The following is a 24,087-nucleotide window of genomic DNA, read 5'->3' on the forward strand; positions in this document are numbered from 1 at the left end:
GATAAATGGTCCAAATACTTGGATGGGATTTACACAATAGCAATGAAGTCGTGGTCTCTGTGTTAAGAGTACAAGCCTGATAGCAGAGATGAGATCAAAAGCTTAATGGATAATCAGCTTGCCTTGTTAACAGTGTTGTAAGTAAAACAAAAGTGGAAAGATCAATCTTCTCCCTTAACTTTCTATTTTTATTTCCTTCCTTTTCTGGGCTAGGGTTATGGGAATGTATCCCGCTGCAGACCTACTTGCCACTTAGCATTGGCTTTGTTTAATAATTAAATTGCAGGTGCTGAGGACCCAGCACATGTTGCTTTGGAGATGCCTTTGGTTCTTACCTGTTTAAAAACTTCTCACTGCACATTCTTTATGAGATTTTATCTTTCCATATGTTTTTGTTTCATCCTTCAGCATGAGTCAATTTAAACTACTACTACTTAATCTGCACAACAGCCATCCTCTCTCCGCCCTTTCCTCGTCTCCTCCAACATGGTTTGTGGTGGGAACCCTAATTTCATTAGAATAACAAATTAAAACGAAAGAGACTGTTATAGAATTAGAGAATACAAAATGGAAATGCAGAATTTATATCATGATCCTAACACAGAAAAAAAATCATAAGTAAATAACATTTTTCAAAGTTAAGAAAACTGACAAAGGAAGGTTGAAGGCACTCAACACACAAAAAAACATCCTAAGTCTCATACGGAGATGGCACTAGACAAAAAGATGGGTATTTCTTAGTGTAATACCTACAAAGAAGAGGATTGCCATTTTAACATCTTCCTAAAGCATCACAGATTGGATTATGGCACTGCTCTGCCAAGTCATCAAGAGCTGGGATAACTCCTGATGGAAGCATTTACTTCTGCTCCAAAAACCACCTGGTTGCAGAAGAGTCATTATCCCCTCCTCCAAGCATGGAGCCACAGAGGTGTCCAAAAGTTAGGGGCTCTCCACTGTCTTTTACTCCTTCAGCTGGTTGTTTTGTTGTGGGGTTTTTTTTACTGTTTGCAAGCTCAGTATCTCATGTATGTTCTCTTGCAAGCTGTAACAGTGAAGTTACCTGTTACAGGTGCTTGGTCAAATGATGAATACATAGGCCTAACTTGCAGCCAGGAATTATAGAGCAAAGAAGGATTTTTTTTTTTCTTTTGATCCTCCTTACGCTCCAAGGAAACTCTTTGCTTCTGAAGAGCCTTTAAAGGTGAACTCAAAATGTGGCCAGGGTTTAAACTGCTTAACTTTCTTTGAAAAATTGTTCCCTGCAGATAGCTTGAAGAATGCACCTATGAGCATTTAATTTGACTGGATTTTATGGGGAAAGGGGATTATACAGCTACTGAGCATGAGTAATATGTGATCTCAGGAAGGTCTAAGATAATTACAGAAACATCACGTTGGTGCTGGCCAGAAGCCCTCCAAAGCACACTGAATTGCTGGAGCCTTGAGATTTGCCTGTCTTTGCTCAGATTGTGACGTTTGCAGGAGGCAAGAGTAATCCTGATGGCATTGTCCATACTGGCATCAAGCTGATCCCACAGGCAGTGCCAGCAGACCCTGTGCAGCCATATGGCAGGCTCAGCAGCCACCCTACACCGTCTGAGGACCTGGCAGAACCAAGCACCCTTCTCGTGGCTGCAGGAGACCTCTTGCACCCTCCACAGTTGACACCTGTCAATTTCCTGTGATGGGAATTGGGTGCATCCTGTCCCCAGAAAAGAGGTACCAGAATACCCAACCCGCTGAAAAGTCTTATTCTGGCTGCTTTCCCAAATCCTTCCTTTCATCTTGTTACCTGGCCATGACACAGCAAGTATAGGCAAAAGGATGTGAAGCTGCCTAGTGTGCTTGTGTGGTACATGCAAGTGGGTTACAAAACAAATACAAGGAAGGTCATGCAAAAAGTGCTGCAAAGGCCTGTGAAACAGGCAGCACGAATGCATCTGATATGAAGTGTGGGTATCCTAAGAGTACAGCACTAAGGGGCATGGCCAAGAGAAGCGTGCAGACGTGGCCGTTGTTACCAACAAGCAGGGTGAGCATCATGGTCAGAGGGACCTCGTGGCATTAGGTTTGATGTTGTAGTTGGGCAGCTAGCTTCTTAAAATCATAGAAACATTAATTCTGGAAAAGACCTGGAAGATGATCTAGTCCAATAGTCAACCCACCAGCACCACGTCCACTAACCATGTCCCTCAGTGCCACATCTCCTCATTTCCTGAACAGTTCTGCATACAGTACCATCACCTCCCAGGGCAGGCAGCATGAGATGAAGACACAGATAACAGATACATAACAAGATGACACCTAAGCTCCACACCAAATTCAGCGGTTTGTCAAGGTACACTGATGTGTTTAATAAGACAAACTCCACTCAACAAGCAGACCAGTGCTTCTAGACTAGTTTCAGTCTCCAAGCTCATGCAAACAAAATGTGGAATATAATGCAGTTGCTAATACTAATCTTTAAAAAAGTATTGATCATATAACCCTCTTAACTTTGAATGGAAAATAGCAAAATTGTACAAACATAAGTTATTTGAGAACTGCTCCTGCATGTTTATTTAAAAAGTGCGAAAACAAATATTAAGAATTTGAACAACAGAAATTAGAAAAATATCTTAGCCAGCAGGTTCATGCAATCCCAGATCAATCTTCTGTTTTCCTCCCTTACCAGAAAGGCATCTGACTTGTAATTCTTGCACAGGCTTAAGATTGTCTGTCAGGCACTGGATAAAAAATGTCAAAGTATGGGATGAGACACAAAAGGTTTAAAGCTGGCTATGATGACCATACTGAAAACCTCTTCTACAGCCCTGTTTACACAATGAACAAGGGAGACAGAAGGTTGCAGGAGCTACATAGGGTGCACTGAGGTAGAAGAGTAAAAACTCATAAAAATCTTATGGGATCTCCCTGAAAGCCAGATATACAAACTGCTGTGGGGGTTGCAACTGCATCAACACCTGTGAAAGTGAAAACAGCCAATAAGTCTAACTGTGTTAATCCAAGTGCCTTCTCTGTTCTCGTTCAGATCATCTGCTATGGGAATCAGCATCATGAATGCATACACTCGGGGATGAACTCAGACCAACAAGAGTGAGGAAGACTCAAAATATATAGGTAAAGAAAACACTTCTTCCATGTCCAGTCTTGGCTTCATGAAAGGAGACTGGAAGGTAGTTTTGTTTTTTTTTTTTTACTTTTGTTAGCATGCAGCTTTTCATTGCTAATTATGTAAGGACTGCACAACATACTCCAAACTCTTCTTTCAGCAGCCTGCTAATGCTAGGGAAAAAAAAAAGTTTAATTCATTCAGGAATAAAAGCCAAAAAGCTTTTCATTATTGATCAGGAATTCAATCAAATAACATCATCAACAACAAAAAAAGTGTGTGCTTAAACCTGAACAATACAAAGATGTTAGTTGTCTGTCAAAACAAATTGTCAGACATATTTGTGTTCTACACAGAAATAGATTCATTGAAAATCTTAAGTGGAATGTTTGTTTCCACCATCTACCAAATAATATTCCGTGGGGTTTTGTTCTGAGTACTGAGCAGCTGCATCAGAAACTTTTTAATTCAGGGAAAAGTGACAGTTCCTTTTTTACTTCTGTGTATTCGCTCTTACGAATTCCAGGAAAATTGTATAATACCCAGCTCTACTCTGGCACGCCATCACCTGATCATCACGCTGGCAAACATTTGTAATAAAAATCAGTTAATATGCAAGCCACTACTTTATATGCTATCTGCAGTCCCAGTGATGGTTTAAGAAGTACCTTCATGTAGAACCTGTTTTTCTATTCTTTTGTCTGTTAGGCTGGTATAATCAAGGCTGGTATAATCAAGAAGTTAATTAGAATCTTAAGTGCTTAGTTCACATGTTAAGAGATTTGTCTCCATTAAAAAAAAAAAACTTTACAACAAGGGAAAAGGTAGGTTTTTTTAATTATAATTGGCCATTTTGAAGAAAATGTCTTGTGTATTGGAAGCACAAGAGCCCAAATGAGAGCCTATAAGCATTTTTAAATAGGAAGTTTCCAATTTTATTATTTATAACACTTGAACTCCTTTACTTTCTAGATGTTCATATTACCACAAAGTTCTTGAAGCCATACTTATCAGGCCATCTACTTCTATGTTATTAGTATAAAGATTGCACAGAATAAAAAATAAGAAAAAGCAGTAAAATAACATTGTGTGGCTTCTCACTCAGCAAACATCATTAGCACCCAACGTTGCATTGAAGGGGGGAGTAAACTGAAGTTCAAATGATTCTCAATTTCACTTCTTTCTCAGCTCACATTTAATCTTTCTTATTTAAGGAGACTGTATTTTGTGTTCTTTTCCAGTTGTTAATTTTTATGGGATGCCTAATACCTACGACAATAAGATAGGTATTTTGGAAAGTCTGTATTGTGTACAGAAAGCCAGAGCTGCTTCTTGTGCCAGCTGCAATGACTATTGCCACTGCTTCACAATGAGAACTCTTCTGAGATTTCTTTCAGGGAGGTGGTGCAGTTGCCGTCCCTGGCAGTGTTGAAGAGGCGTCTGGATGAGGACCTATGAGACGTGGTTTAGTTTGTGGTAGCAATGGTAATGGGAGGGTGTTTGGACTAGATGATCTTGCATGTCGTTTCCAACTTTGTCATTCTGTTATTCTATGACTACTTACCACAGAATCATAAAATCATGAAGGTTGGAAAAGACCACCACAGAGGCCTTGCCCAAGCAGCAGACCTGGTACAAAGCAGCGAGGAAGAGGGACTGCTATGGGGGTGGAACCATTTTGACCACACAATGCCAAAGGGTCCTGCCAAGGGACACAGGCCTCCACCTGCAATGTGCCATCGGATGGTTCCTGTACTAGACCCCCTCACTTTAACTCCTGACTGGAGAGGAGAGGGAGCGTACCGGTACCTGAGAACCCCACGCCGAGGGACCCCTAGGCCCAAATGGCCGCGCTCCTGGCAGAACTACATCTCCCACAATCCCTCGGGCCGCGGGGACCCTCGCTGCCTGTGACGTCATCTCACGCCCCGCTGCCCGCTCGGGTAGAAAGGACGGCGGGCGCATGCGCGCTACCACCGCGCGGCCGCAGAGGGGACGGTCGCCAACAGCGCGGAGCGGCCGCGGGGGGTGGAGCGGCGCGGCTTCGGGCCCGGCTCCGCCGTCAACAGCAGCCAACATGGCGGCGCGGAGGCCCCGCACCGCCCCAGGTCAGTCCGCTCCCGGGGACTCGGCCCCTCGCGGGGAAGGGACGGAGGCGCGGCAGCCGGCCTTGCGTTGGGGGCCGAGAGCGGCCTTCACCCCTCTGTGCCGGGAGCCGGTGGGGAATCGCTGGTGCCCTGGCCCGCACACGTTCTCCCCGTCCGCGGGTTACCGCCGGCCCTGTGGGCGGGGCGAAGGGCGGCCCGAAAGCGTGATATCGGGGGAGTTCCTCGATGCGCGGGCCGTGGGGTCCGCACGGAGTTGTCCCGTGCGCTGTGGGAACGGGAGCGGCGTCCTCAGCATCCTCGTCACCTGGTGTGTTCGTGTGCCGGTGCTGAAGTGCGTGGGTTTGAACTGCTGACAGTTGTATGGCTGCGAAGGGTGAGCTTAGTGTCACGTCCAGAGAAGGTCGTGTAGCAGCGGGGCATCATCAGACAGCGCTGTTGGCCATAGAACCCGTTATTCGTGTGAGCTGTGGCTTAATGCTGCCCCTACGTTATTAATATCATGTTACCTTCTCATGAACCGTCAGCACTTGAAAGCTGGGAAGAACCTTCCGTAGCAACTTTTAACATTATGGGTCTAATTATTTGTGTTTCGGTAATTGGGAGCAGGGAGGGAAAGAATTCGTACCTGCGTGTATATTGTCTGCATTCTTTAGCACTTCAGTCACAAGTAGTAGTGTTAAAAAAAGACTGCTGGCATCCCTGGCAGAATGTTTACATCCCCAGTTATTAAGATTCCAGGTAGTAATGTGACTTCTCTTACTGATGTCTCAGCATTGTCGCCGAGTTGAGTTTCACCTTTCGTATTCATAACAGAAACAGATTTTAATTCCTGTATGTATCCATAGAGAACTGTGATATGCTTTTAAAACTTCCCTTTGTGAAAGTAGACCATCTATTCCCTTTGATGTTTGAATGGAAGTGGTGTTTATGATGCTTAATTTGAAGTTGTAGGAGGCCTATTTTGGAAATGTTGACAGAATTATACAGAAATTGCAGAACTTAATTGAATTCCTAGCTTCATTTATTTCATCTGTTACAGAACAGGAACTCAAGTGCCTGTTCTTGGCTAATTAGTCGAGCTGCTGTGAATTCCCACAAGACTGGGAATTCTCAGTCTTTCAGAACTTTGGACTATGGAAAAGAGAAGCCTGTGCTTTCTCTTAAGTTAGATGTGTTGCAAATGGCTTAAGATCATGACAGCAATTATGCTGTGTCAGATAAAAGCCACGCGCATGAAAGCCATTAGCTCCAAAATGCAGTAAGACAGAATAACAGGGTAGGCTTGTCGAGATAGTTTCTCAAAGTGTTTCTTTTGATCTTCTACTCAGGACCTGATCAGCTTTGGTTGTTGCCTTTGTTTGATAGCCCTTCATGACTTTTTTCTTAAACCTTTAATTTATTTTGTTGTTACTTGAAGTCCACAATCAGCTTCTGGTACCTGCAGCATCCTGTAGCAAGGTGTTCTGCAGGTCAACCAGACCTCAAGGAGGAATGGGGAGGACACCCTCTTTTTTTGAGTTCAACCAGCTGCCTGCTAGCTTCATCTGATGCCTCTCAGTTCCTCCACTTGAACAGAGAGGGATTCCTGTTCTTCTGTGCCAGGCATGGATTTTATGGATTATTATCTTTGCTGTTGTCTTGTATTGAAGCTTATGACATAAAATCTGAAAATAATTTGCTGTGTTAGCCTCTGGACCTTAGGTAGCCCTTATATGGAATTTTAAGTTATTGTATTAGGCAACTAATACCAAATATAGTTCTGTTAATGTTTGCTTCTTTGTTGGTGGGTTAGTTTTTTTGTTTGTTTGTTTTGATAGAATGTTAGTGCACTGGGTAATTAAGAAAATAACTTACTTCTTTTCTTCTTTATTCTTTTTTAGAACACGAAAGTGATGATGATTCCTATGAAGTGTTGGATCTAACGGAATATGCAAGGCGTCACCATTGGTGGAATCGTTTGTTCGGCCGGAATTCAGGACCAATTGTAGAAAAATACTCCGTAGCTACACAGATCGTGATGGGTGGAGTGACTGGCTGGTGAGGGAACATTACTTTCATAACTGCACTAGGCCTCTTTGTTTGAACCATATACATATATTTTGTCTAACAGACTTCCCGTTATCACTGATTCCTCACTCTAAGGTCTTTTTGTAGTCAAACACGCCAGTTACTTAAGGGAACTCATACCAGCTATTGTGAAAAGGATTTGAAGAAAGGCAGAACTCTAGAAGTTTTAGGAGTAAATGGAAATTTACTGCATGTAATTTTTACTTCTGTGGAAAAGCAGATTTACTTACTAGTGTAGATTTAGAGGATTAGTTATGATACTGTGGCTAAGGTGTATTTTATTGGTGACAGGAATGTGTGTCAGAATATATCTTTAAGGGCCTCATTTTAATTTTATTATTAAATAAATTTTAATAAAATTTGTTGCCCTAAATTAAACTGGAGCCATTTTGAACAGCTTAATGGTGTCTCTTCTCTTAACATGAGAGCAGCTATTACAACATAACTATGCTAAAATAGTTTATGGTGACAGACAGGCAGTCTATATGAGAATAGAAATTGGAAAATGGGTCCACAGTCTTGACAAATAACAAATATCTTGACTTCAAAGATACTTGTCTAATATTTGTTTACTGCAGTATTGTTAAGTTCAGTGGAAAACAACAACATGGTTGCACAGACAGCAAGCTTTGGAAGGTGAAATAGGTTAAAAATGAAATGATTATGTATATGTTTAGTACTGTGTAGGGAATGTAGACTGACACAATCTAGTGTTTGATTGACCTCTAAAATAACTTCTACAGATGTGTATATACACAAACTGTGGAATTTCTAGGAAATTTCTAGTTAATGGGATCTGGCATCCATAAAAAATGGCTAATTGAAAGATGTGGAAACTGTATTTCAGTATCTGTGTATGTGTATGTATGTGTGTGTTACGTATGTAAATAGTTCATATGCAGAGTTAAAAAAAAAAAAAAAAAAAAAATCATCCAGTGTGTGAGATTAGGGGGGGCGAACATACCCCAAGGATGTGCCTGGTGAGATCATGGGACTGTCAGCCTTGGAAATATCCTACACCTGCTGGAGTGGGACCCCAAGCAACCTCATTCGGCTTGGAGCTTGGGTTTGGCTTTGCAGTTGGCCCAGTTTGGGAACTGGAGGGGATAACCTCCACAGGCACCTTTCTGCCAAAACTGTTCTCTTATACTGGTATCTCTGCTGGTCCCCATTTGATGGGGGTGTGTTTAGAATGAATTTCTAAATTGCTAGTTGATCCATTAAAAATAGACCAATGCCATGTCTCAAGAGAGCACCTTTCCCTGTCTCATCCTCCTATTTTTTCCACCAGCTTTTAGCTCTTGTTGTAGGTTAGTAACTTCTTTTTAGCTGGGATGTAAGTTATGGATTGTGTAGCTGAATAAACGACAGTAAAATATGTTAACCTAACACTTGGGAATAGTTATAATGGCATATTTATATTACTATATTGTGCTTTATTAAAGTGTTGTGTTCAGTAGCAGCATGCAGCTTTGATGTATAGACAAAGCCTGGAGATCTCAGGCTTACCTTAAAGGGGCCATTGGGCAGCCATAAACTAGCAACCACTGCTCATGTTGTTTTGCCTTGGGCACTAGTCATTAAACATTGTTTGTATTAAATATTCTGATCTGCAGTTTATAAGTGTGAAATGATACACTTGCTTTGGTAAATGAAGAACGTAATAGTAATTGTCACCGTCAGGAATTTTGGACTGCAGCATTGTTCAGCAGACAACTTCACTGGACTGGCTTTTTGTTTTGTTCTCCTAAGGTGTGCGGGATTTTTGTTCCAGAAAGTCGGAAAGCTTGCAGCAACTGCAGTAGGTGGTGGCTTTCTTCTGCTTCAAGTATGTAGAATTTCATGCTTTATAAGTTGGCAAATGTTATTTACTTAAACAGTAGGAAAAAAAAAACTCAGCTGCTGGGTAAAATTTAATTAGGAAGGCTTCTTATCTACCTTTCTATCTTTTTCATGTTACCAATCCACAACTTGATTTCAGATGGAAAATTGTGTGCAAAAGAAGCAAAAAAAAAAAAAAAAAAAAAGTGCTAAACCAGAATTTACTCCATCCTGTACCATAGTTTGTGTTAAGCCAGAAGAAACCTTTGTAGAGAAATTGATGCTGTGTGTGATTGTGTGATTTGACATTTTCAGATCAGAGGAACTGCCTTTAAACCTATGCTTAGAGAGATAGGGTATATAAGCAGTGTTTATTTAAAATAGATCTTTAAATTCTATCAGTGCTTTGAGAAAACTGGGCTGCATTGGCAGTCACTTGGAAGATGTACTCTGGTCCAGTTATGAAGCGATACTTTTCCTTTTTCTTCCCAAGATTTCTTCACTAGCTTTACCCACTAAACCTCTAAAGGTCTGATAGCTTCACTGCATTCCTCTGTTCAACTGAATTTCAAGTCTAAAAATCTTATGGTGTCATCTGGTGTGACCATTTACATTTTTCATCAGCTATTGTTTTAGGGGAGGATTGCCCTGATATATATTGCCCAAAAACCTTCAAATAAATGAAAAGGCTTTAAGTGAAGGAGAATTTCACATGTCCTTCTATGAGATGACAAGTAACTTTTAATTCCTTTACTAGCATTTCTCACATCTTTTGTGTCTGTGGGCTTGTCTTTTTTCTTTAAATGAGGAAATAGACTGGTGCCTACTTGGGTTCATTCAAATAATATACCTTTTTTTTTTTTTTTTTGAGACAGAGTATTAAAAATAGTTTCTTTTTATTCTTGCCAGCACAGCCCTGAAGGGTTTCTGAAAATCCATCCCACTTTTATTTGCTCCCTTGGTGGCAATGGCTGTTAGATCCAGCTATTGATAAGGACAGTTTGTGTAGGACCTGTCATTCCTACTGTATAATGCAGCAAGATGTCACAGTTGCATGACGTACTCTTCCTTCTTTCATGGCCATCCTTTTTTTTTTTTCCCCCCCTGTTAAACATAAACACTGCAATCCCATTCCGTATGAGAATGTATGCTTTTTGAACTATTTGGTTTAGCTTGTTTTCAGTAAGTATAGAACATACATAGTTTTCAATTACTCAATTACTTTCAGTTATCTTCAATTTACTTGACTTTGTATTACTCAGAGGCAAGCATCAACAACAACGTAAGGAGCCAAAGAGAAACACTTCTGATATGAAGCTTCATGGTATTATTTGCTCTCTTTCACCATGGTGCATGGATGAGCTGTTTAAATATCCTGGAAAGCATTGGTTATTGGACTTGTACCTAAACACAGGGAATGAATTTAACAATTGTATTAAATCAGAAGGGGTTTAGGAGCACACAGGTGTACATCTATTGGCAAAACATGCAATGTCAGCAAATGAACCAATCTGAAGACCCCTCAGTTCTTTAACCCACAATGTGTACTTCTGCATCATGAGAGAACATTTAAATTTTATATAATTTATATATAGTCAGTGAATCTTGAAAGTACTTATCGTTCTTTTCCATCGAGTTAAATATCAGAGTCTCTCTTCCCATATAGCGTGCTGTTGGTCGGAACTCATTAAATGTCAGTTTTATCTAAATAAGACTGTAGAGTCTGCTGAACTGAGAGGCCTGGAATCCAGGAGCAGTAGGCAGAACATTGCCTGCAAGTCCCTGCGTTAATGCTTCTTGCTACAGGAAGCTGGAAAGTTAAAACCTGTAGATGGAAAAGAATAGAAATTGCTTGAAACTTATTACTTATGCAGTGTTTTGCTTGTTGAGCTGCGAAGCTTAGGGAGCTGTCTATACACTAAATTGGTTTGCCATTTGTTTGAGTGTCTGATTTTGTAGTTGATCTCATTTACGGTGTATCTGAAAAGGAATATTAGCCAAGAGGAAAAAATAAGCTGCATGTTTTGAATCTAGTCTATTTCTTTAATTAAGGAAGATCAGATTTTCTTGGAAGGATTTGAAATAAATGCCTTGCTTTTTCATTTCAATTCAAAGCATTTTGCATTTTTAAAGCTGAGTCATAAATTCTATAGTATAATTACATTTCTGTAGTCTTTAATTTTTTCATTTGAAGATCACACATTGTGATGTTAATTCCCTTTTGAATATATGTTCAGCACTTCCCCTATGTGGGCAGAGGAACACTTCAGCATGTGACTAGAAACTTCCTTTTTATCTCTGCGCTTTTCTGAAGCTGCAGATTTCATTTAAGCTCCTGATTGCAATATTGACATTGTAATTACCTGCTCAAACAAGAACTACATAAGGCAATATTCTTGGGTAAAGCCCATTCAGTAAAACATTTCAGTCCTGAAATTTAAAAAGTGTAGTTTTTTTTTTCTCCAGCATGTGATGTTATCTGAAAAAATCTACTATGGAACTGAAAGCAGTGCACTTCGAAGTGTCAGTTTATACAAGAAGCAAAAAGGTTTCTCAGATTTTTGTATATGATCCGTACATTTTTTTCAGTCCTAATTAAGATTTAAAAGTGATTTGTGGAGAATAAAAAAAGAGATTAAGGAATTTGCCTTGTTTTTGTAATTACGACCTTTTATTACATCTTTTTGCTGATTCTTTTAACAGCTTAATTTGATCATTTAACTTTTTTTTTAAGAGATGTGATTCTTCATATATGCTGGTTATAAATCAACATCTGTGCACTATACTAAGGAAAACATAATTTCTCAACTCAAATACTAACCTAAGGGACTTGCCTTCTCCAACTTTTGATTATGTAGTACACAGTTCAGTCAGATCCTACAGAGCAGAGAAGTATGAACTCCATGTCGTTCTGCTATAATAAATTACTTAGAACAATAGTTCTTAACAAGTGCCTGATCTATGTTTTTAAATTCCTGTATCCTTAGTAATGCTTTTTGCTCTGCACTCAACGCACTGCCACCTTTTCCATTTTGTGTCGACTGACTTAATCGTAAAATGATGTATTTGTGTGTGTTTTCAGTGATGTATTTTGTGTCATTCCATTAGTATGATAAATTGACTTCAAATATTTGTTAAATATTTTTTTTTAACTTAGGAAAAATAAGAAACAAAATAATAACACAACAAAACAAAACAAACCATAAGCTACCCTTGGCTATACATTGCGCAGAGAGATGTTGATGCCATGCTCTGATGATGCTGTGGGGCTGCAGTGAAGTGAGAAAGGGCAGTATGCTTTTGGGTTGGAGACTTGATAACAGAGCTGCATTCAGTTTTGCATTTGTTGTGCCAGTTGGATGGTGGCTGAAAATACAGCATCTGGAGTATCATTTCTCAGTCCCTCCTTATCTTTGTATATCAAAGCTAGAGGTTCATCAGATCTATTCTGGAAACTTGCCAAGAGCAGAGAGGGTTGCTTACCTGTATAATTACAGCAGGAAGCTGAGAACATGCAGCTTGCAGGGAGCTTCTGGGCTTGGCTAGGCTTCTCTAGTATGAGGGAAATCAAAACTTCCCATCCTGCTGTCCCATCTTACTATACACGTTTTTTTGCTCTTGCACATTATTTTCTCATTACTCTTAATGATGGTTTGTGGTAACAAATTACTTGCATACGTATCCAGTATCACCCCCAAAATGAGATCTTCCCTTTAGATTCTCTGCTCCCTTCAATTAGTTCAGAGATATGGGTAGTTTTAATAATCTTGCATTGATGTATTTTTTAATCATCTTTTTAGAAAATACTTTTTTTCCCAGTAGTTTCTGGAAGATCTTTTAAAAAAAAAATAGTCTATTAGTATGAGTTACATATGCATGTACATATATTCTTAGTCATATAGGTACGTAAGTGTGGAGATGATAATAGAACATTAGTACTCTCCATTATCTTAGGGACTGGCTTTGAAAATAGTAGTGAACTTTAAGAATTTGTATTTATATATGTATTGTAGGAACCTTGCCTGTAAGGTAGTATTTTCTTCTATGGTGAATTAGGATTTAAAAATAAAAGTCAGTTTCACCAACGCTTGGCTTTATTGAGCTTCTTTCTGAGTCTATATACAAATACAGGCATTTATATACAAATTTAGGGATTTAGCAGGATTGCAGCCAAAGCAGATGTGACACAGGCTCTAACTATCACTGCAATGAAGTACAGAGCTTTTTCCTCACATCTATACATTTTATATTTAAAACATTCTTCTATTACTTATTTCATAGAGTCATAGAAGAGCTTGGGTTAGAGGAGACCTCAAGGATCATCAAGTTCCAACCCCCTTGGCATGGGCAGGGTTGACAGCTGCTAGGTCAAGCACTGGATTGGGTTGCCCAGGGCCTCACCTACCATGGCCCTAATCACCTCTAGAGATGGGGCATTCATAGTCTCTCTGGCCAGCCTGTGTCAGCACCTCACCGCTCTCTCAGTAAAAAACTTCCCCTTGACATCTAATCTAAATCTCCCTTCTTTTATTTTTAAAACCATCTCCCCTTTCCCTATTACTATCTGCCAGTTTAAAAAGTTGATTTCCCTCATGTTTATAAACTCCCTTTAAATGTTGGTAGGCTATGATTTCCCTGCAGCCTTCTCTTCAAGCTTAACAAGTTCAATTCCTTCAGCCTGTCTTTATTTGGATCATCTTAGTGGCCCTCCCCTGCACCCACTCCAACAGCTCCACATCTTTCCTGTTTTGTGAGCCCCAGACCTGGACACAGTACTCCAGATGGGGCCTCACAAGAGCAGAGTAGAGAGGGACAATCACTTCCTCATCCTGCTGGCCACTCCTCTTACGATGGAACCCAGGATGCCATTGGCTTTACAGACTGTAAGCACACACTTGCTCATTTAAAGTTTTTCATCAGCAGGGATCCTTAAGTCCTTCTCCACAGGGCTACTCTCAAGCAGTTCTTCTCCTAGTCTGTGTGCATAACTGGGATTACCTCAACCCAAGTGCAAAACCTCATACTTTGCTTTGTTGAACTTCATTAGGTTCACAGGGTCCACCTTTCAAGTTTATCAAGGTTCCTCAGAATGGCACCTCTTCCTTCTGCTCTGCCAACCGTGTCACTCAGCTTGGTGTCATCAACAAACTTACTGAGGGTGCATTCAGTCCTATCATCTATGTTATAGATAAAGATGTTAGCGTACCAATCCCAAGATGAACCCCTGGAGGACTCCATTCATTACTGACCTCCACCAGGACGTAGAGCTATTGGCCACGTAGATACATACAAAGATTCAAAAGCAGAACTTTGGATCTCTGCTTCTGAGTTCAGGGAGAAATATATATATTTAATATAACTATTGTTGTGTAAACTGGAGTTCTGACAAAAACGTTAGCTCTAATTATTAGGGAGCTAAACTGAGCTTAATTAAAAACTTCTGCCTCATGCCTGTATCTATGGATAGCCGAGCTAATTAGACTAGACCTAATGATAGGTTGTTTCCTTTAAAGCCTTTTGTTCATATTCTGCTTCTAATATATTTGCTTGCATTTCTTGCATGGTGTTGAACTTTACATAAGTCCATGTTTAGTTTTTGAATTTATGAGTTAGAAGACTCCATTTCAACAATCAGGACTCCTTCAAATTCCTACGGTAATTTTGAATTCATTTAAAAAAACCACAAAAACCTAGCCTCTACCTCGGCATTTTGTTGTTGTTGTTATTTATTTTTTTTCCCTAGTTTGTCTTCCAGTGACTGAACGTGCAACACAGCACAGTTTAAAACCTCTTTCTCGTCTTCATGCTAAATAAGTAGTCCTTAATTAGCTATGCAACACCAGCACCTGTATACATAAATTGGTTTTCCATTAGACAGGCAAGGCTAATGGATTTTTTATATTCTAAGATATCCCAAGCTTAATATATTGTATACTTAAATACCTGTCCTACATAATTTCATTATATGTGAATTGTACCATTTGGATAGAATATTTTTACATAAATTATATGAATTTGACAAACATGGCCTTGGGAAGAATCTGAGAAATCTCACTCTCTGTGAACTGGTTTCTATGTAAGTCATTTATCTTTAAAGGTAGTGGTCTGTGTTTATTTGTCTCAGCAGTCAAAATCATGGAATCATAGAATCACCAAGGTTGGAAAAGACCTCCAAGATCATTCAGTCCATCTGTCCACCTACCACTAATATTTTGCCACTAAACCATGTGCCTCAGTACAACATCTAAACATTTTGAGGATGCCTCCGAGGGTGGTGAATCCACACCTCCCTGGGCAGCTTGTGCCATTGCCTTTCTGCTCTTTCTGTCTCTTTCCCCTGGCACAACATGAGGCCATTCCCTCTTATCACTGTTACATGGGAGGAGAGGCCAGCCCCCACCTCATCACAACCTGTGTTCAGGTGATTGTAGAGAGCAGTAAGGTCTCCCCTGAACCTCCTACGGACTGAACAATCCCAGTTCCTTCAGCTGCTCCCTATCAGACTTTGCTCCAGACCCCTCACAGCTTTGTTGCCCTTCTCTGGACTCGCTCGAGGTCTTCAATGTCTTTCTTGTAGTGAGGGGTTCAAAACTGAACACAGCACTCAAGGTGCAGCCTCACCTGACCTATGTACAGGGGGATGATCACTTCCCTGCTCCTTTTGGCAACACTATTTCTGTTACAAGCCAGGATGCTGCTGGCCTTTCTGGCCACCTGGGCACGCTGCTGGCTCATTGTTTGGCTTTCAACCAATACTCCCTGATCCATTTCTTTCACACAGTCTTCCAGCCACTCTGCCCCAAGCCTGTAGCACTGCCTGTTGTTGTTGTGGCCAAAGTGCAGGATGTGGCACTGGGTCTTGTTGAACCTCATCCCATTGGCTTCAGCCCTGCAATCCATCCTATCCAGATCCTTCTGTAGGACATTCCTTCCTCCAGGCAGGTTGACGCTTCCTCCCAACTTCGTGCCATCTGCAAACTCACTGGGTGTGCACTCAGTCCCCTTGTGCAAGTCATCAGTAAAGATACTGAACAGGACAGGCCCAGTGCTGACCCCTGGGGAACATCGCTCATGACCGGTCACCAGCTGGACCACTCAGCCCAGCCATCCAGCCATTCTTTACTCAGCAAAGTCCTTTACCCAGCAAGTTCTTTACCCAGCAAAGAGTGTATCTGTCCAAGCCACAGGTGGCCTGCTCCTCCAGGAGAATCCTCTGAGAGTAATCCTTAGTTTTGATTTTCCTCTTTTTCCAGCTGATGAGTTGGTTTTTTTTTTATTTTAACTGTACCTGGAATATGCAGTAATTGCCTGGTTTTTAGGCTATGTCATTATAAGCATTTAAATATGTATTTTCTGAATTGTTTTGAGAAAATTTGAGAGGACTGACAGCTGAGTAGCAGAACATTTTCCCTTTTTCAGGACTAAATCTGAATAAGGGAAAGTTTGGGATGACGATTGAATGTACTATGGAATCTCCCAGCTAACTCATGTTACAGCATTCGCAGTGTTTGTGTTTCATTTTTTCTGCTTACCGTCTCTGTTTTGTAGAATTCCGTTTTCGAATACTTATTTGTTGGACAGTTTAAATGATGTAAGATAATAGTTCTCATTATTTCTAAGTATGATTCTTACTAGCCACAAATATGCTGTCACAAGTTAGAATTCCACAATTTTGAAAGAAACTAAAATGGAACTTCCTTTTAAAATTATTTTTGTCCTATAAATTTACTTTTCTTTCCTATTCTTGCAATTAAAGTTTCACTAAGTGCTGAAGGAAAAAAATGAAGGTTTTTATAAGCAAACAATAGAAAATTGGTAAAATTAACAGTCTACTGAACTTTGCAATTACTTGCACATTTTCAGTGGCTCTTACTGCAAGATGTTAGTGTTTGGAGTGCCTGTTGTAATTTGAGGAATGTCTTTTCCTTTATCTATAATTAAAAAAAAAAAACAACCAGAAAACAATATTTAAACAATGCAAGCAAATTTTGTAAGCACAAAGATACCATATTCTGATTCAGAAAATGTTAACTAGAACAGTACTAACTACAATTTATTTTCCTAGATCGCTAGTCATAGTGGATATGTACAAGTTGACTGGAAGAGAGTTGAGAAAGATGTAAACAAGGCAAAAAAACAGTTAAAAAAGCGTGCAAATAAGGCAGCACCTGAAATCAATACTCTAATTGAAGAGGTAAGTCTAAGGTGATGCACTTTCTTGCCAGCCAGTTTTTTTTTTTTTTGCACCTTCCCCTGCATGTGGTGCTCAGTTGAAAATAGTTCCTTGGTTTTGCACCACTTAGTTCTGACTATCATGGGAAGGTACCAGGGTGTATACCTTATTAAAAGTTTTTTGTGTGTTATCTTTTTTATTTAGTTAGGTATTTTGTTCACTTTTATAGGATTGTACACAATGATGTGTATAATAAATTAACTTAGTATTAAGTATTAACTTAGGTGTGGTGTAGGGACTCCTGTTGGCTTTGCCAATTAGTCTGTGCACGTTCTTGGCTCAAGATACTGTGGAAAGTTGAGGGCGTATGGTTAAAACACAGTAGCTTCAAATACCAAAAAATAATTAAAAAAAAAAAAAAGGCTTAGGCTTAATCCACTGATCACAAATTCTTTGTTTAGACAAAACTGACCTCTCTTCCTGGAGACGAGCAATAAGTGTTTTGTAATGAGTCATATTTTTTTTCTCAATCTCATTTTTATACATGAAGAGTATCTGTCTTCAAAATCTGTTACATGCTGTGTTGAAAAGAGGTGAATTCTTTCTGATCAGTATTACTGAGGCCATTTTCTTTTGTCCTTTGAAGAGCCTTTATGTCATTTTGTCTTTCACCAAAAAAAAAGAAAAACCAAAAATGTTTGGCATGTTCTAATACTTTTTCAAATGCCATATAGGTACTGCAAGTTTTTTTCTCTGCAACTGTGATTCCTGACGTGGAATGTGCTGCAGATAACCATGAAACAGCAGCCACGCTGAGTTTTGTAATTAAGGAGCTTTTATGTCTTATACTTAATCTGATGGCACTATAGTTAGGTTGCTAAAAACTATCGTACATTTTAATGTGGGTTTGGAGTGGAAATTCAAGAGAGATGATTTTCTGGCTTCTTCTGTACCCCAGATAGCTTAGCCTGTTCTCCATTTCACAGCAGAATTGGGTGGGACATGGTGGCTTTTGTTTCCCTTTTCCAAATTACATTACTTTTTTTTTTTTCTAATTGTGTACTAGCTGCTAATTTGAAGTGTTCAAAGTGAAGGGTTTATGAAATGGCATCTGTTCGATATATGCTGTATTCAGTGATTAATTCATGAAATCTTGTACAAAAACATGTGGTTTTTGTAGGATTAATTACTAAGAAATTAGCTCACATGGAGTGAAGTATATTGTTTTCCAATGCCTCCGTTTTCCAAAAGAACAGTATTTTTATACTAACTTTTTTTTGTGTGTGTGTGTGTGTGTGTGATTTAAATTGAAATGATGACAGTACTCATACATGTTTTTTTGGGTTTTTTTGCCAGGTTTGTAAAACTACTCTCTGGTTTTAATAAAAAGAGTGGCATTGACATGGAATTACTATGAGAATTGCTTAGTAGCTTAACTCCCCAAATACTACCTGTACTGTAAACGTATTGTTAAAGTCAGTCTAGAGCCAGTTTTCACTCCATTGTTGCCAGAGGTTGCCACCTAACTGTATGTGTTTTCAAACCTGTTACTAACCACCCTCTCAGTTTCACTATGCTTGTTTCAGGCAGTTGTGATGAAAGTATTAAATGCTACAGTCAGACACAGTGGGCTCAGTTCTTCACGCATACTGTTTTTCTTCTCAGTCAACAGAATTTATCAAACAGAACATCGTGGTCTCCAGTGGATTCGTTGGAGGCTTTTTGTTGGGCCTTGCATCGTAAGGATCTGAATCATCTCTTCGTGATGGCATTCGCGTCAAAGAACAGTTGTGGTGACACACTGTCAGAAAGCAGTGTGGATCACTGGGCCCTCCAGAGCAAGATGAGAGGACTAGGTAGACAACTTGGAAGCTTTTACATTTTAGGCTTCTGCCTCTTGAAGCTTGGCAAAACTAGGATTTGCTGAAAAACTGCAGCGTGCTCATTAAAAGCATTTCTGGGCAAAACTGGTTCATCGTCATCATGACTTTTTATCTATGACCTTTCAAGATCTAGCATTTTTAAAATGTTATTCTTGGAATATAGGAATGTAACCATATTGTAAGAAAGAAAGCTCCATTTCTATGTTTGCAAGTAAATACTGTTTATTTTGAAAGTATTTTTCTTCATGCTATAGTAGATAGTATCAATGACTGCATAATGTATATGATACTGTAGTTCCAGCCTCACGGCTGGTTGTGTTCTTCAAAGTCACTGCAATAATCTTTAAATCTGTAATACTCTTTCTATGGAGTATTAAATAACAAAGAATCATGAGCTCATTAAAGGTGAAAATTAACTTTGACTCTGGCCATTGTATGCATAGAGAATGTCTCATTTCATAGCCTGTGGGCATCTGGTACGAATATTTGCAAGTTACCTGTGATTCCTGTTTTAAGTGCATGTCTACACTGTTTTTCACAGATGTGTAGACATGGATAAACTCACTGATAAAATTGTAGTGCACAGATAATTGTTGCAAATGCAGACTCCACAATGATCTGATGCTTAATTGTTTCATACACAGTAAACTGTGGAGGTCATTTCAGACGTGAGTAAACAGTGAAATGAAGTGCTGAAGCTTCTGGTATGAGCATTTTGCAAGGGTTAGTACTTCACAGGGCTTGGTATCATGTCATCATGATGTACCTTGAATGAGCCCAAGGCTTCTCCTGCAGCCCCTTTTAGCTGGAACTGAAATCAGAGGTGATGCTCACTTTCATATTCACCTCTATTGCCACTATGTTCTGCCCAACGTAGACTTCTTTTTAAATCTGACTTCCAATTCCTAGATTGTCAGCTGTGGAAAAGCTAGGGTACAGATTGGGTTCAGTCAGCTTATTGGAAGAGTGCCTATTTCTTCTGAAGTCTGGCAAAGCAAATGGAACTGCTGGATGTGGTTGTTCTCCATCATTGACAGATCAAAGCGGGAGGCAGACTCTAAAGGAGATTGGAAGCATAGCTGTAGAAAGGCTGGAAAATTAATTCTGAAGCAGGGTTTTAAAGTGGTTTAGGTAATTTGTTGCAAGATTATCTTCAAGAAGTTGGGAATCCAAACACATACTTTGTACATGTTTCTGCATTTCAGGCTTGTGAACCTTTTACCCAGGGCCCTGTTTTTTCTGCTTAAATATTCCACCAACAAGTTAATGTGAAACTGAGCCTGCCTCATGCAGGTTGTGCTGGGTTCTCATTTAAACATTTGAACTGTGGTAGTGATGCATTAGCATCTGATGGCTGAATGTGAATTTCTGACATGTAGGACATGTGATGAACGCCCATCAGGTGGACTGTACAGGAAAGGCCTTTGCTGTTGTAAGCTAACATATTTAGATTAGGGCAACTATGGACTTCAGAGGCCTGTACTGTAGGTTAACTTCATGTGCATGCATCTGGCCAGGGTAAGTTCTGAAGCACGTCATGCATGCCTGCCATGCTTAAGGATTTAGTTAAGCTAAAACCTCTTGAAGACTTTGTGGATGTTAAAACACAAAGAAAACAAATAAACCCCACAAGAAAAGAAAAAAAAAAAAAAAGAAACACTAACGAACACAACCACAAATAATGTTAACATCTGAAGGTTTTTAGTTTTTAGAAGGTGAATTTCTACAGCAATGTAAAAATTGTTGCCATTTATTGAAAGGGAGAAGCCCAGAGAAGGCCGGCTCATCTGGGATTAAAGAATGACGAAAATAGTACAGTATGGAAGTTTCTTTTCCTTAGTATTCAATGCAAGCAATGTTGGGAAGGTGATCACTGTATTGTTTTCTGCTGATGCAGTTAATAGATTTTGGCATCTCAGGAGCTGGTGCACATCACACAGACTGGTTGGGGGGAGCTTGGATGTTTTGAAGGGATCTGAAAATGAAGTGACCAGCCCAATACAAAGACCCATAGACGAGCATTTAAAAAGCATTCTATTCCACAGAAGGGTTTCAAGGTAGTGTATTGTAGAGTCCTTTCTAAAAAGGCTGCTGTGACCAAGGAATGTGCTTCATAGTTAAAAGCAGAATTTAAAATAACTTTCATAGCAGTCTGTAAGCCCAATTTCTGCTGAGGAATGTTTTGCTATCCTATTGCTGTTATCTGAGGTTCTCAGTGAATAAAAAACTACATGATTGAACTAGATTTGTATATTTTTTTCTTATTTTTTCAAAGCCTTTGGAATAAGAAGCATTATACTGTGGTAGATGTGAAATTGGCTGAAAGACAAAATAATGGAGAAATGGTGTAATTGCAAATGTGAAGGCTGGTGGTTTGTATAAGAATTGCCCTTACGTAATGCATTAATGGCTTAAGGAAAATAATGGCTGCTGGCACTGCAGTATTTGCAAAGTTCTTTGCTGTTCCTTGGGTTTGGATTGGCGATGGGGAGTACCACAAATGCCAATAGAGCAGGTGATGGAGTGGCAATAAACATGAAGAAATAAGACACAAAAGAAGTGTTTATTGTGTATCAGCTCAGACTGAGGACTTGTGTGTCCCTGTACACAGCTGAATTCTCTGTAATGTTACAGCCAAAAAAAAAGGTGTCACTGTCAAAAATGGAGTGGAACATAACAGCAGTTTGATGTTCTGGTGGTACGATCCTCTTTGGAATGATTTCAGAGTTGCTATTATCCTCTCTGACAAAGCCTTGTGGAGGTGAAGAAGATTCAGAAGAGAGTGAAATGAAGACTGAGGAAAAAATAATTTATAAGACCATTTTAGGGGAAAAAGAGATAATTCATTTTAAGAAACAGACAATCAGGAAGGATTGTTTTAAGAAAAACAGATTAATGAAGGGGTAGACCAGCATTTTTGTGCTTCTGGTTGTGCAATTGGAGAACTGTAGGAAAACTCAGGGGGATAAACGTGAACCCACCAGAGAGAGATGTGTTCACAAAGGAATGGAACATGTTTGCACTGCGTGCTGCTAAAATGAAGAAGCAGGCTCCATTCAAAGAAAGATGGAGCAATGCTCACATACATCACAGGAGTGCTCAGTTACATTTAAAGAGGAAAAAGCAAAATCTTGTTTCTCTGGCCATAGCTAATACTGCTTGGTGAAGTTCAAGATAAAATCATTCTAGTGGTTTTTCTGCCTTCGCTTTTGCAGTTTGTATATCTTTTTGCCTCAAGCAGTTGTTATCAGTCACTTCAGAATTGAACACAGAGCTAATGATTCACCAAGGCATGCCACATATCCCTCTGCGATGCAGTGAACATCTGTTGAAAGTTTACTGAATAATGAGTTTTGGAAGAGCTCGATTATAAATCATCTATTCATTTTGCATTATCTTAATGACATAATCTAATTTTAAAAATTATTTTAGTTAAAGCAACATCAGGTTTTAATTTAAAGTAAGATGACTGCTTGGTCAAAAATAATTGTGATTTTATTACTGAGCTTTAAGTGGACAGAATTTGGCTAAGTCTTTGAAGGCTGTTTTTGTTTTATCAGCCAGACTGAGGCAGCTGCATTCTATGTTCATTTGTCATGAGGTCTTAAAAAGGGGGATGTATACAGAACAAGCTGCAGAAGTCAATTCTGTAATTTAAAATTGGTGCCTGTGCATGCTTCATAACATACCTAGCATGTAGTCTGTGAAAAAGCGCCAGCTGAGGAATAAACCCTGCAACTGACACAGAGCTCCTGGACTGCCAGCTGACAGCTCTGAGTTAGAGTTCAAGGAAAGTTCCTCCTTCCCGAGAAACTTCTCCCACTCCTTTGAGCAGTGCCCAGCCCACCAAACCAGGTGCTCTGGCGCAAAGTCCTGGTCTCCTCCGTTGGTGCGTTCAGGGGAGGTTAGGGTTGGATATTAGGAACCATTTCTTCTTAGAAAGAGCAGTGAGGCACTGGAACAGGGTGCCTGGGGAGGTGGTGGAGTCACCATCCCTGGAGGTGTTCAAGAACCATGTGGATGTGGCACTGAGGGACGTGGGCAGTGGGCATGGTGGGAATGGGCTGCTGGTTGGACTGGGTGATTTTAGAGGTCTTTTCCAACCTTAATGATTCTGTGATTCTGTCCTGCGGATGTTCCTCAGCTTTTGTAATAGCGTGGGCAGACACCGAGTTCTCACCTCAAAGTTTGCCTTAAATTGTTGCTAAGAAGTTAAACGTGCTACTTGTGGAAATGCTCCAGATGGAAGGAAGGAAGGAAGGAAGGAAAAGAAAAAAAGGAAGGAAAGAAAAGAAAGACTCACTCAGCCTTAAGCTATAAATAAAGGAAAACCCTTCTGCATATATGCTCTGCATATTATAAAAATTCTCCATAAAATATGTCAGTATCCACAAAGGACATTAATGATCATTGAGCCATACAATTCCTGTTTAACATAAACACTTCGGACTTTCATCTCCACAAGAGGTTATCTACGTATGCTTGCCCTCATGGTATACAGAGAATTAAGAACTATATATATCTAGTATGACTTTTAGTGGAGTGGCTTACTTCCCTGAAGTAAAGTTTAGGCTATTTTCTCATGTATTTGATGATCAACAAACTCACACTGCAGCTCAGTCCACATTTTTATTTACAGACTTCAAACCCTCTCCAGTGAACCAGTCAAAATGCCACGATAGCTAGATGCTGCTTAGACAGGAATAAAAGCCAGAATTCACCTGAACAAAACTGTTAATGTAAGAAAGACTCACAGAGACATGAAAGGAATGTACGAAAGCCAAGTGATAGGATTGTTTCAGAAACAACTTGGGAAAAAAAAAAAGAGAACTGAATCTTAGCAGGAATAAGTCCGTATTCTTAATGTTCTTTAAGAGTTTATGATTGTTAAGATTGAAAAATACTGAGAGAATTTATTTC

The 24,087-nt window shown here is 39.7% G+C and overlaps 1 protein-coding gene across 4 annotated transcripts; it reads left to right on the forward strand.

Moving 5' to 3' along the window:
- The first annotated feature begins 5,038 nt into the window (after window positions 1–5,038).
- Window positions 5,039–21,412, forward strand: FUNDC1 (FUN14 domain containing 1). 4 transcript variants are annotated; one of them, XM_010724095.2, is made up of 5 exons: window positions 5,047–5,223; window positions 7,104–7,260; window positions 9,043–9,118; window positions 17,177–17,305; window positions 18,950–21,412. In XM_010724095.2, the coding sequence occupies exons 1-5, from the start codon at window positions 5,079–5,081 to the stop codon at window positions 19,025–19,027; spliced, it is 585 nt and encodes a 194-aa protein (XP_010722397.2). In that variant the 5' UTR covers window positions 5,047–5,078; the 3' UTR covers window positions 19,028–21,412. The 4 variants fall into 4 exon arrangements, with proteins under 4 accessions (XP_085065607.1, XP_010722397.2, XP_010722392.1 ...); XM_010724090.4 differs by lacking the exon at window positions 5,047–5,223 and adding an exon at window positions 5,298–5,530; XM_010724102.2 differs by lacking the exon at window positions 5,047–5,223 and adding an exon at window positions 5,466–5,596.
- Window positions 21,413–24,087: the final 2,675 nt, after the last annotated feature.

The sequence above is a fragment of the Meleagris gallopavo genome, chromosome 1, assembly GCF_905368555.1.
Source record: "Meleagris gallopavo chromosome 1, MGAL_WU_HG_1.1, whole genome shotgun sequence".
NCBI classification, from domain to species: Eukaryota; Metazoa; Chordata; class Aves; order Galliformes; family Phasianidae; genus Meleagris; species Meleagris gallopavo.

What these genes read in the sequence shown, in the direction of transcription:
- FUNDC1 (XM_010724095.2), top strand. Translation starts at nt 5,079, where the DNA reads ATGCGCGCTACCACCGCGCGGCCGCAGAGGGGACGGTCGCCAACAGCG. An exon ending in ATGGGTGGAGTGACTGGCTG is followed by an intron (nt 7,261 to 9,042) that starts GTGAGGGAACAT and finishes TGTTCTCCTAAG; the next exon opens with GTGTGCGGGATTTTTGTTCC. An exon ending in TCAATACTCTAATTGAAGAG is followed by an intron (nt 17,306 to 18,949) that starts GTAAGTCTAAGG and finishes TTTTCTTCTCAG; the next exon opens with TCAACAGAATTTATCAAACA.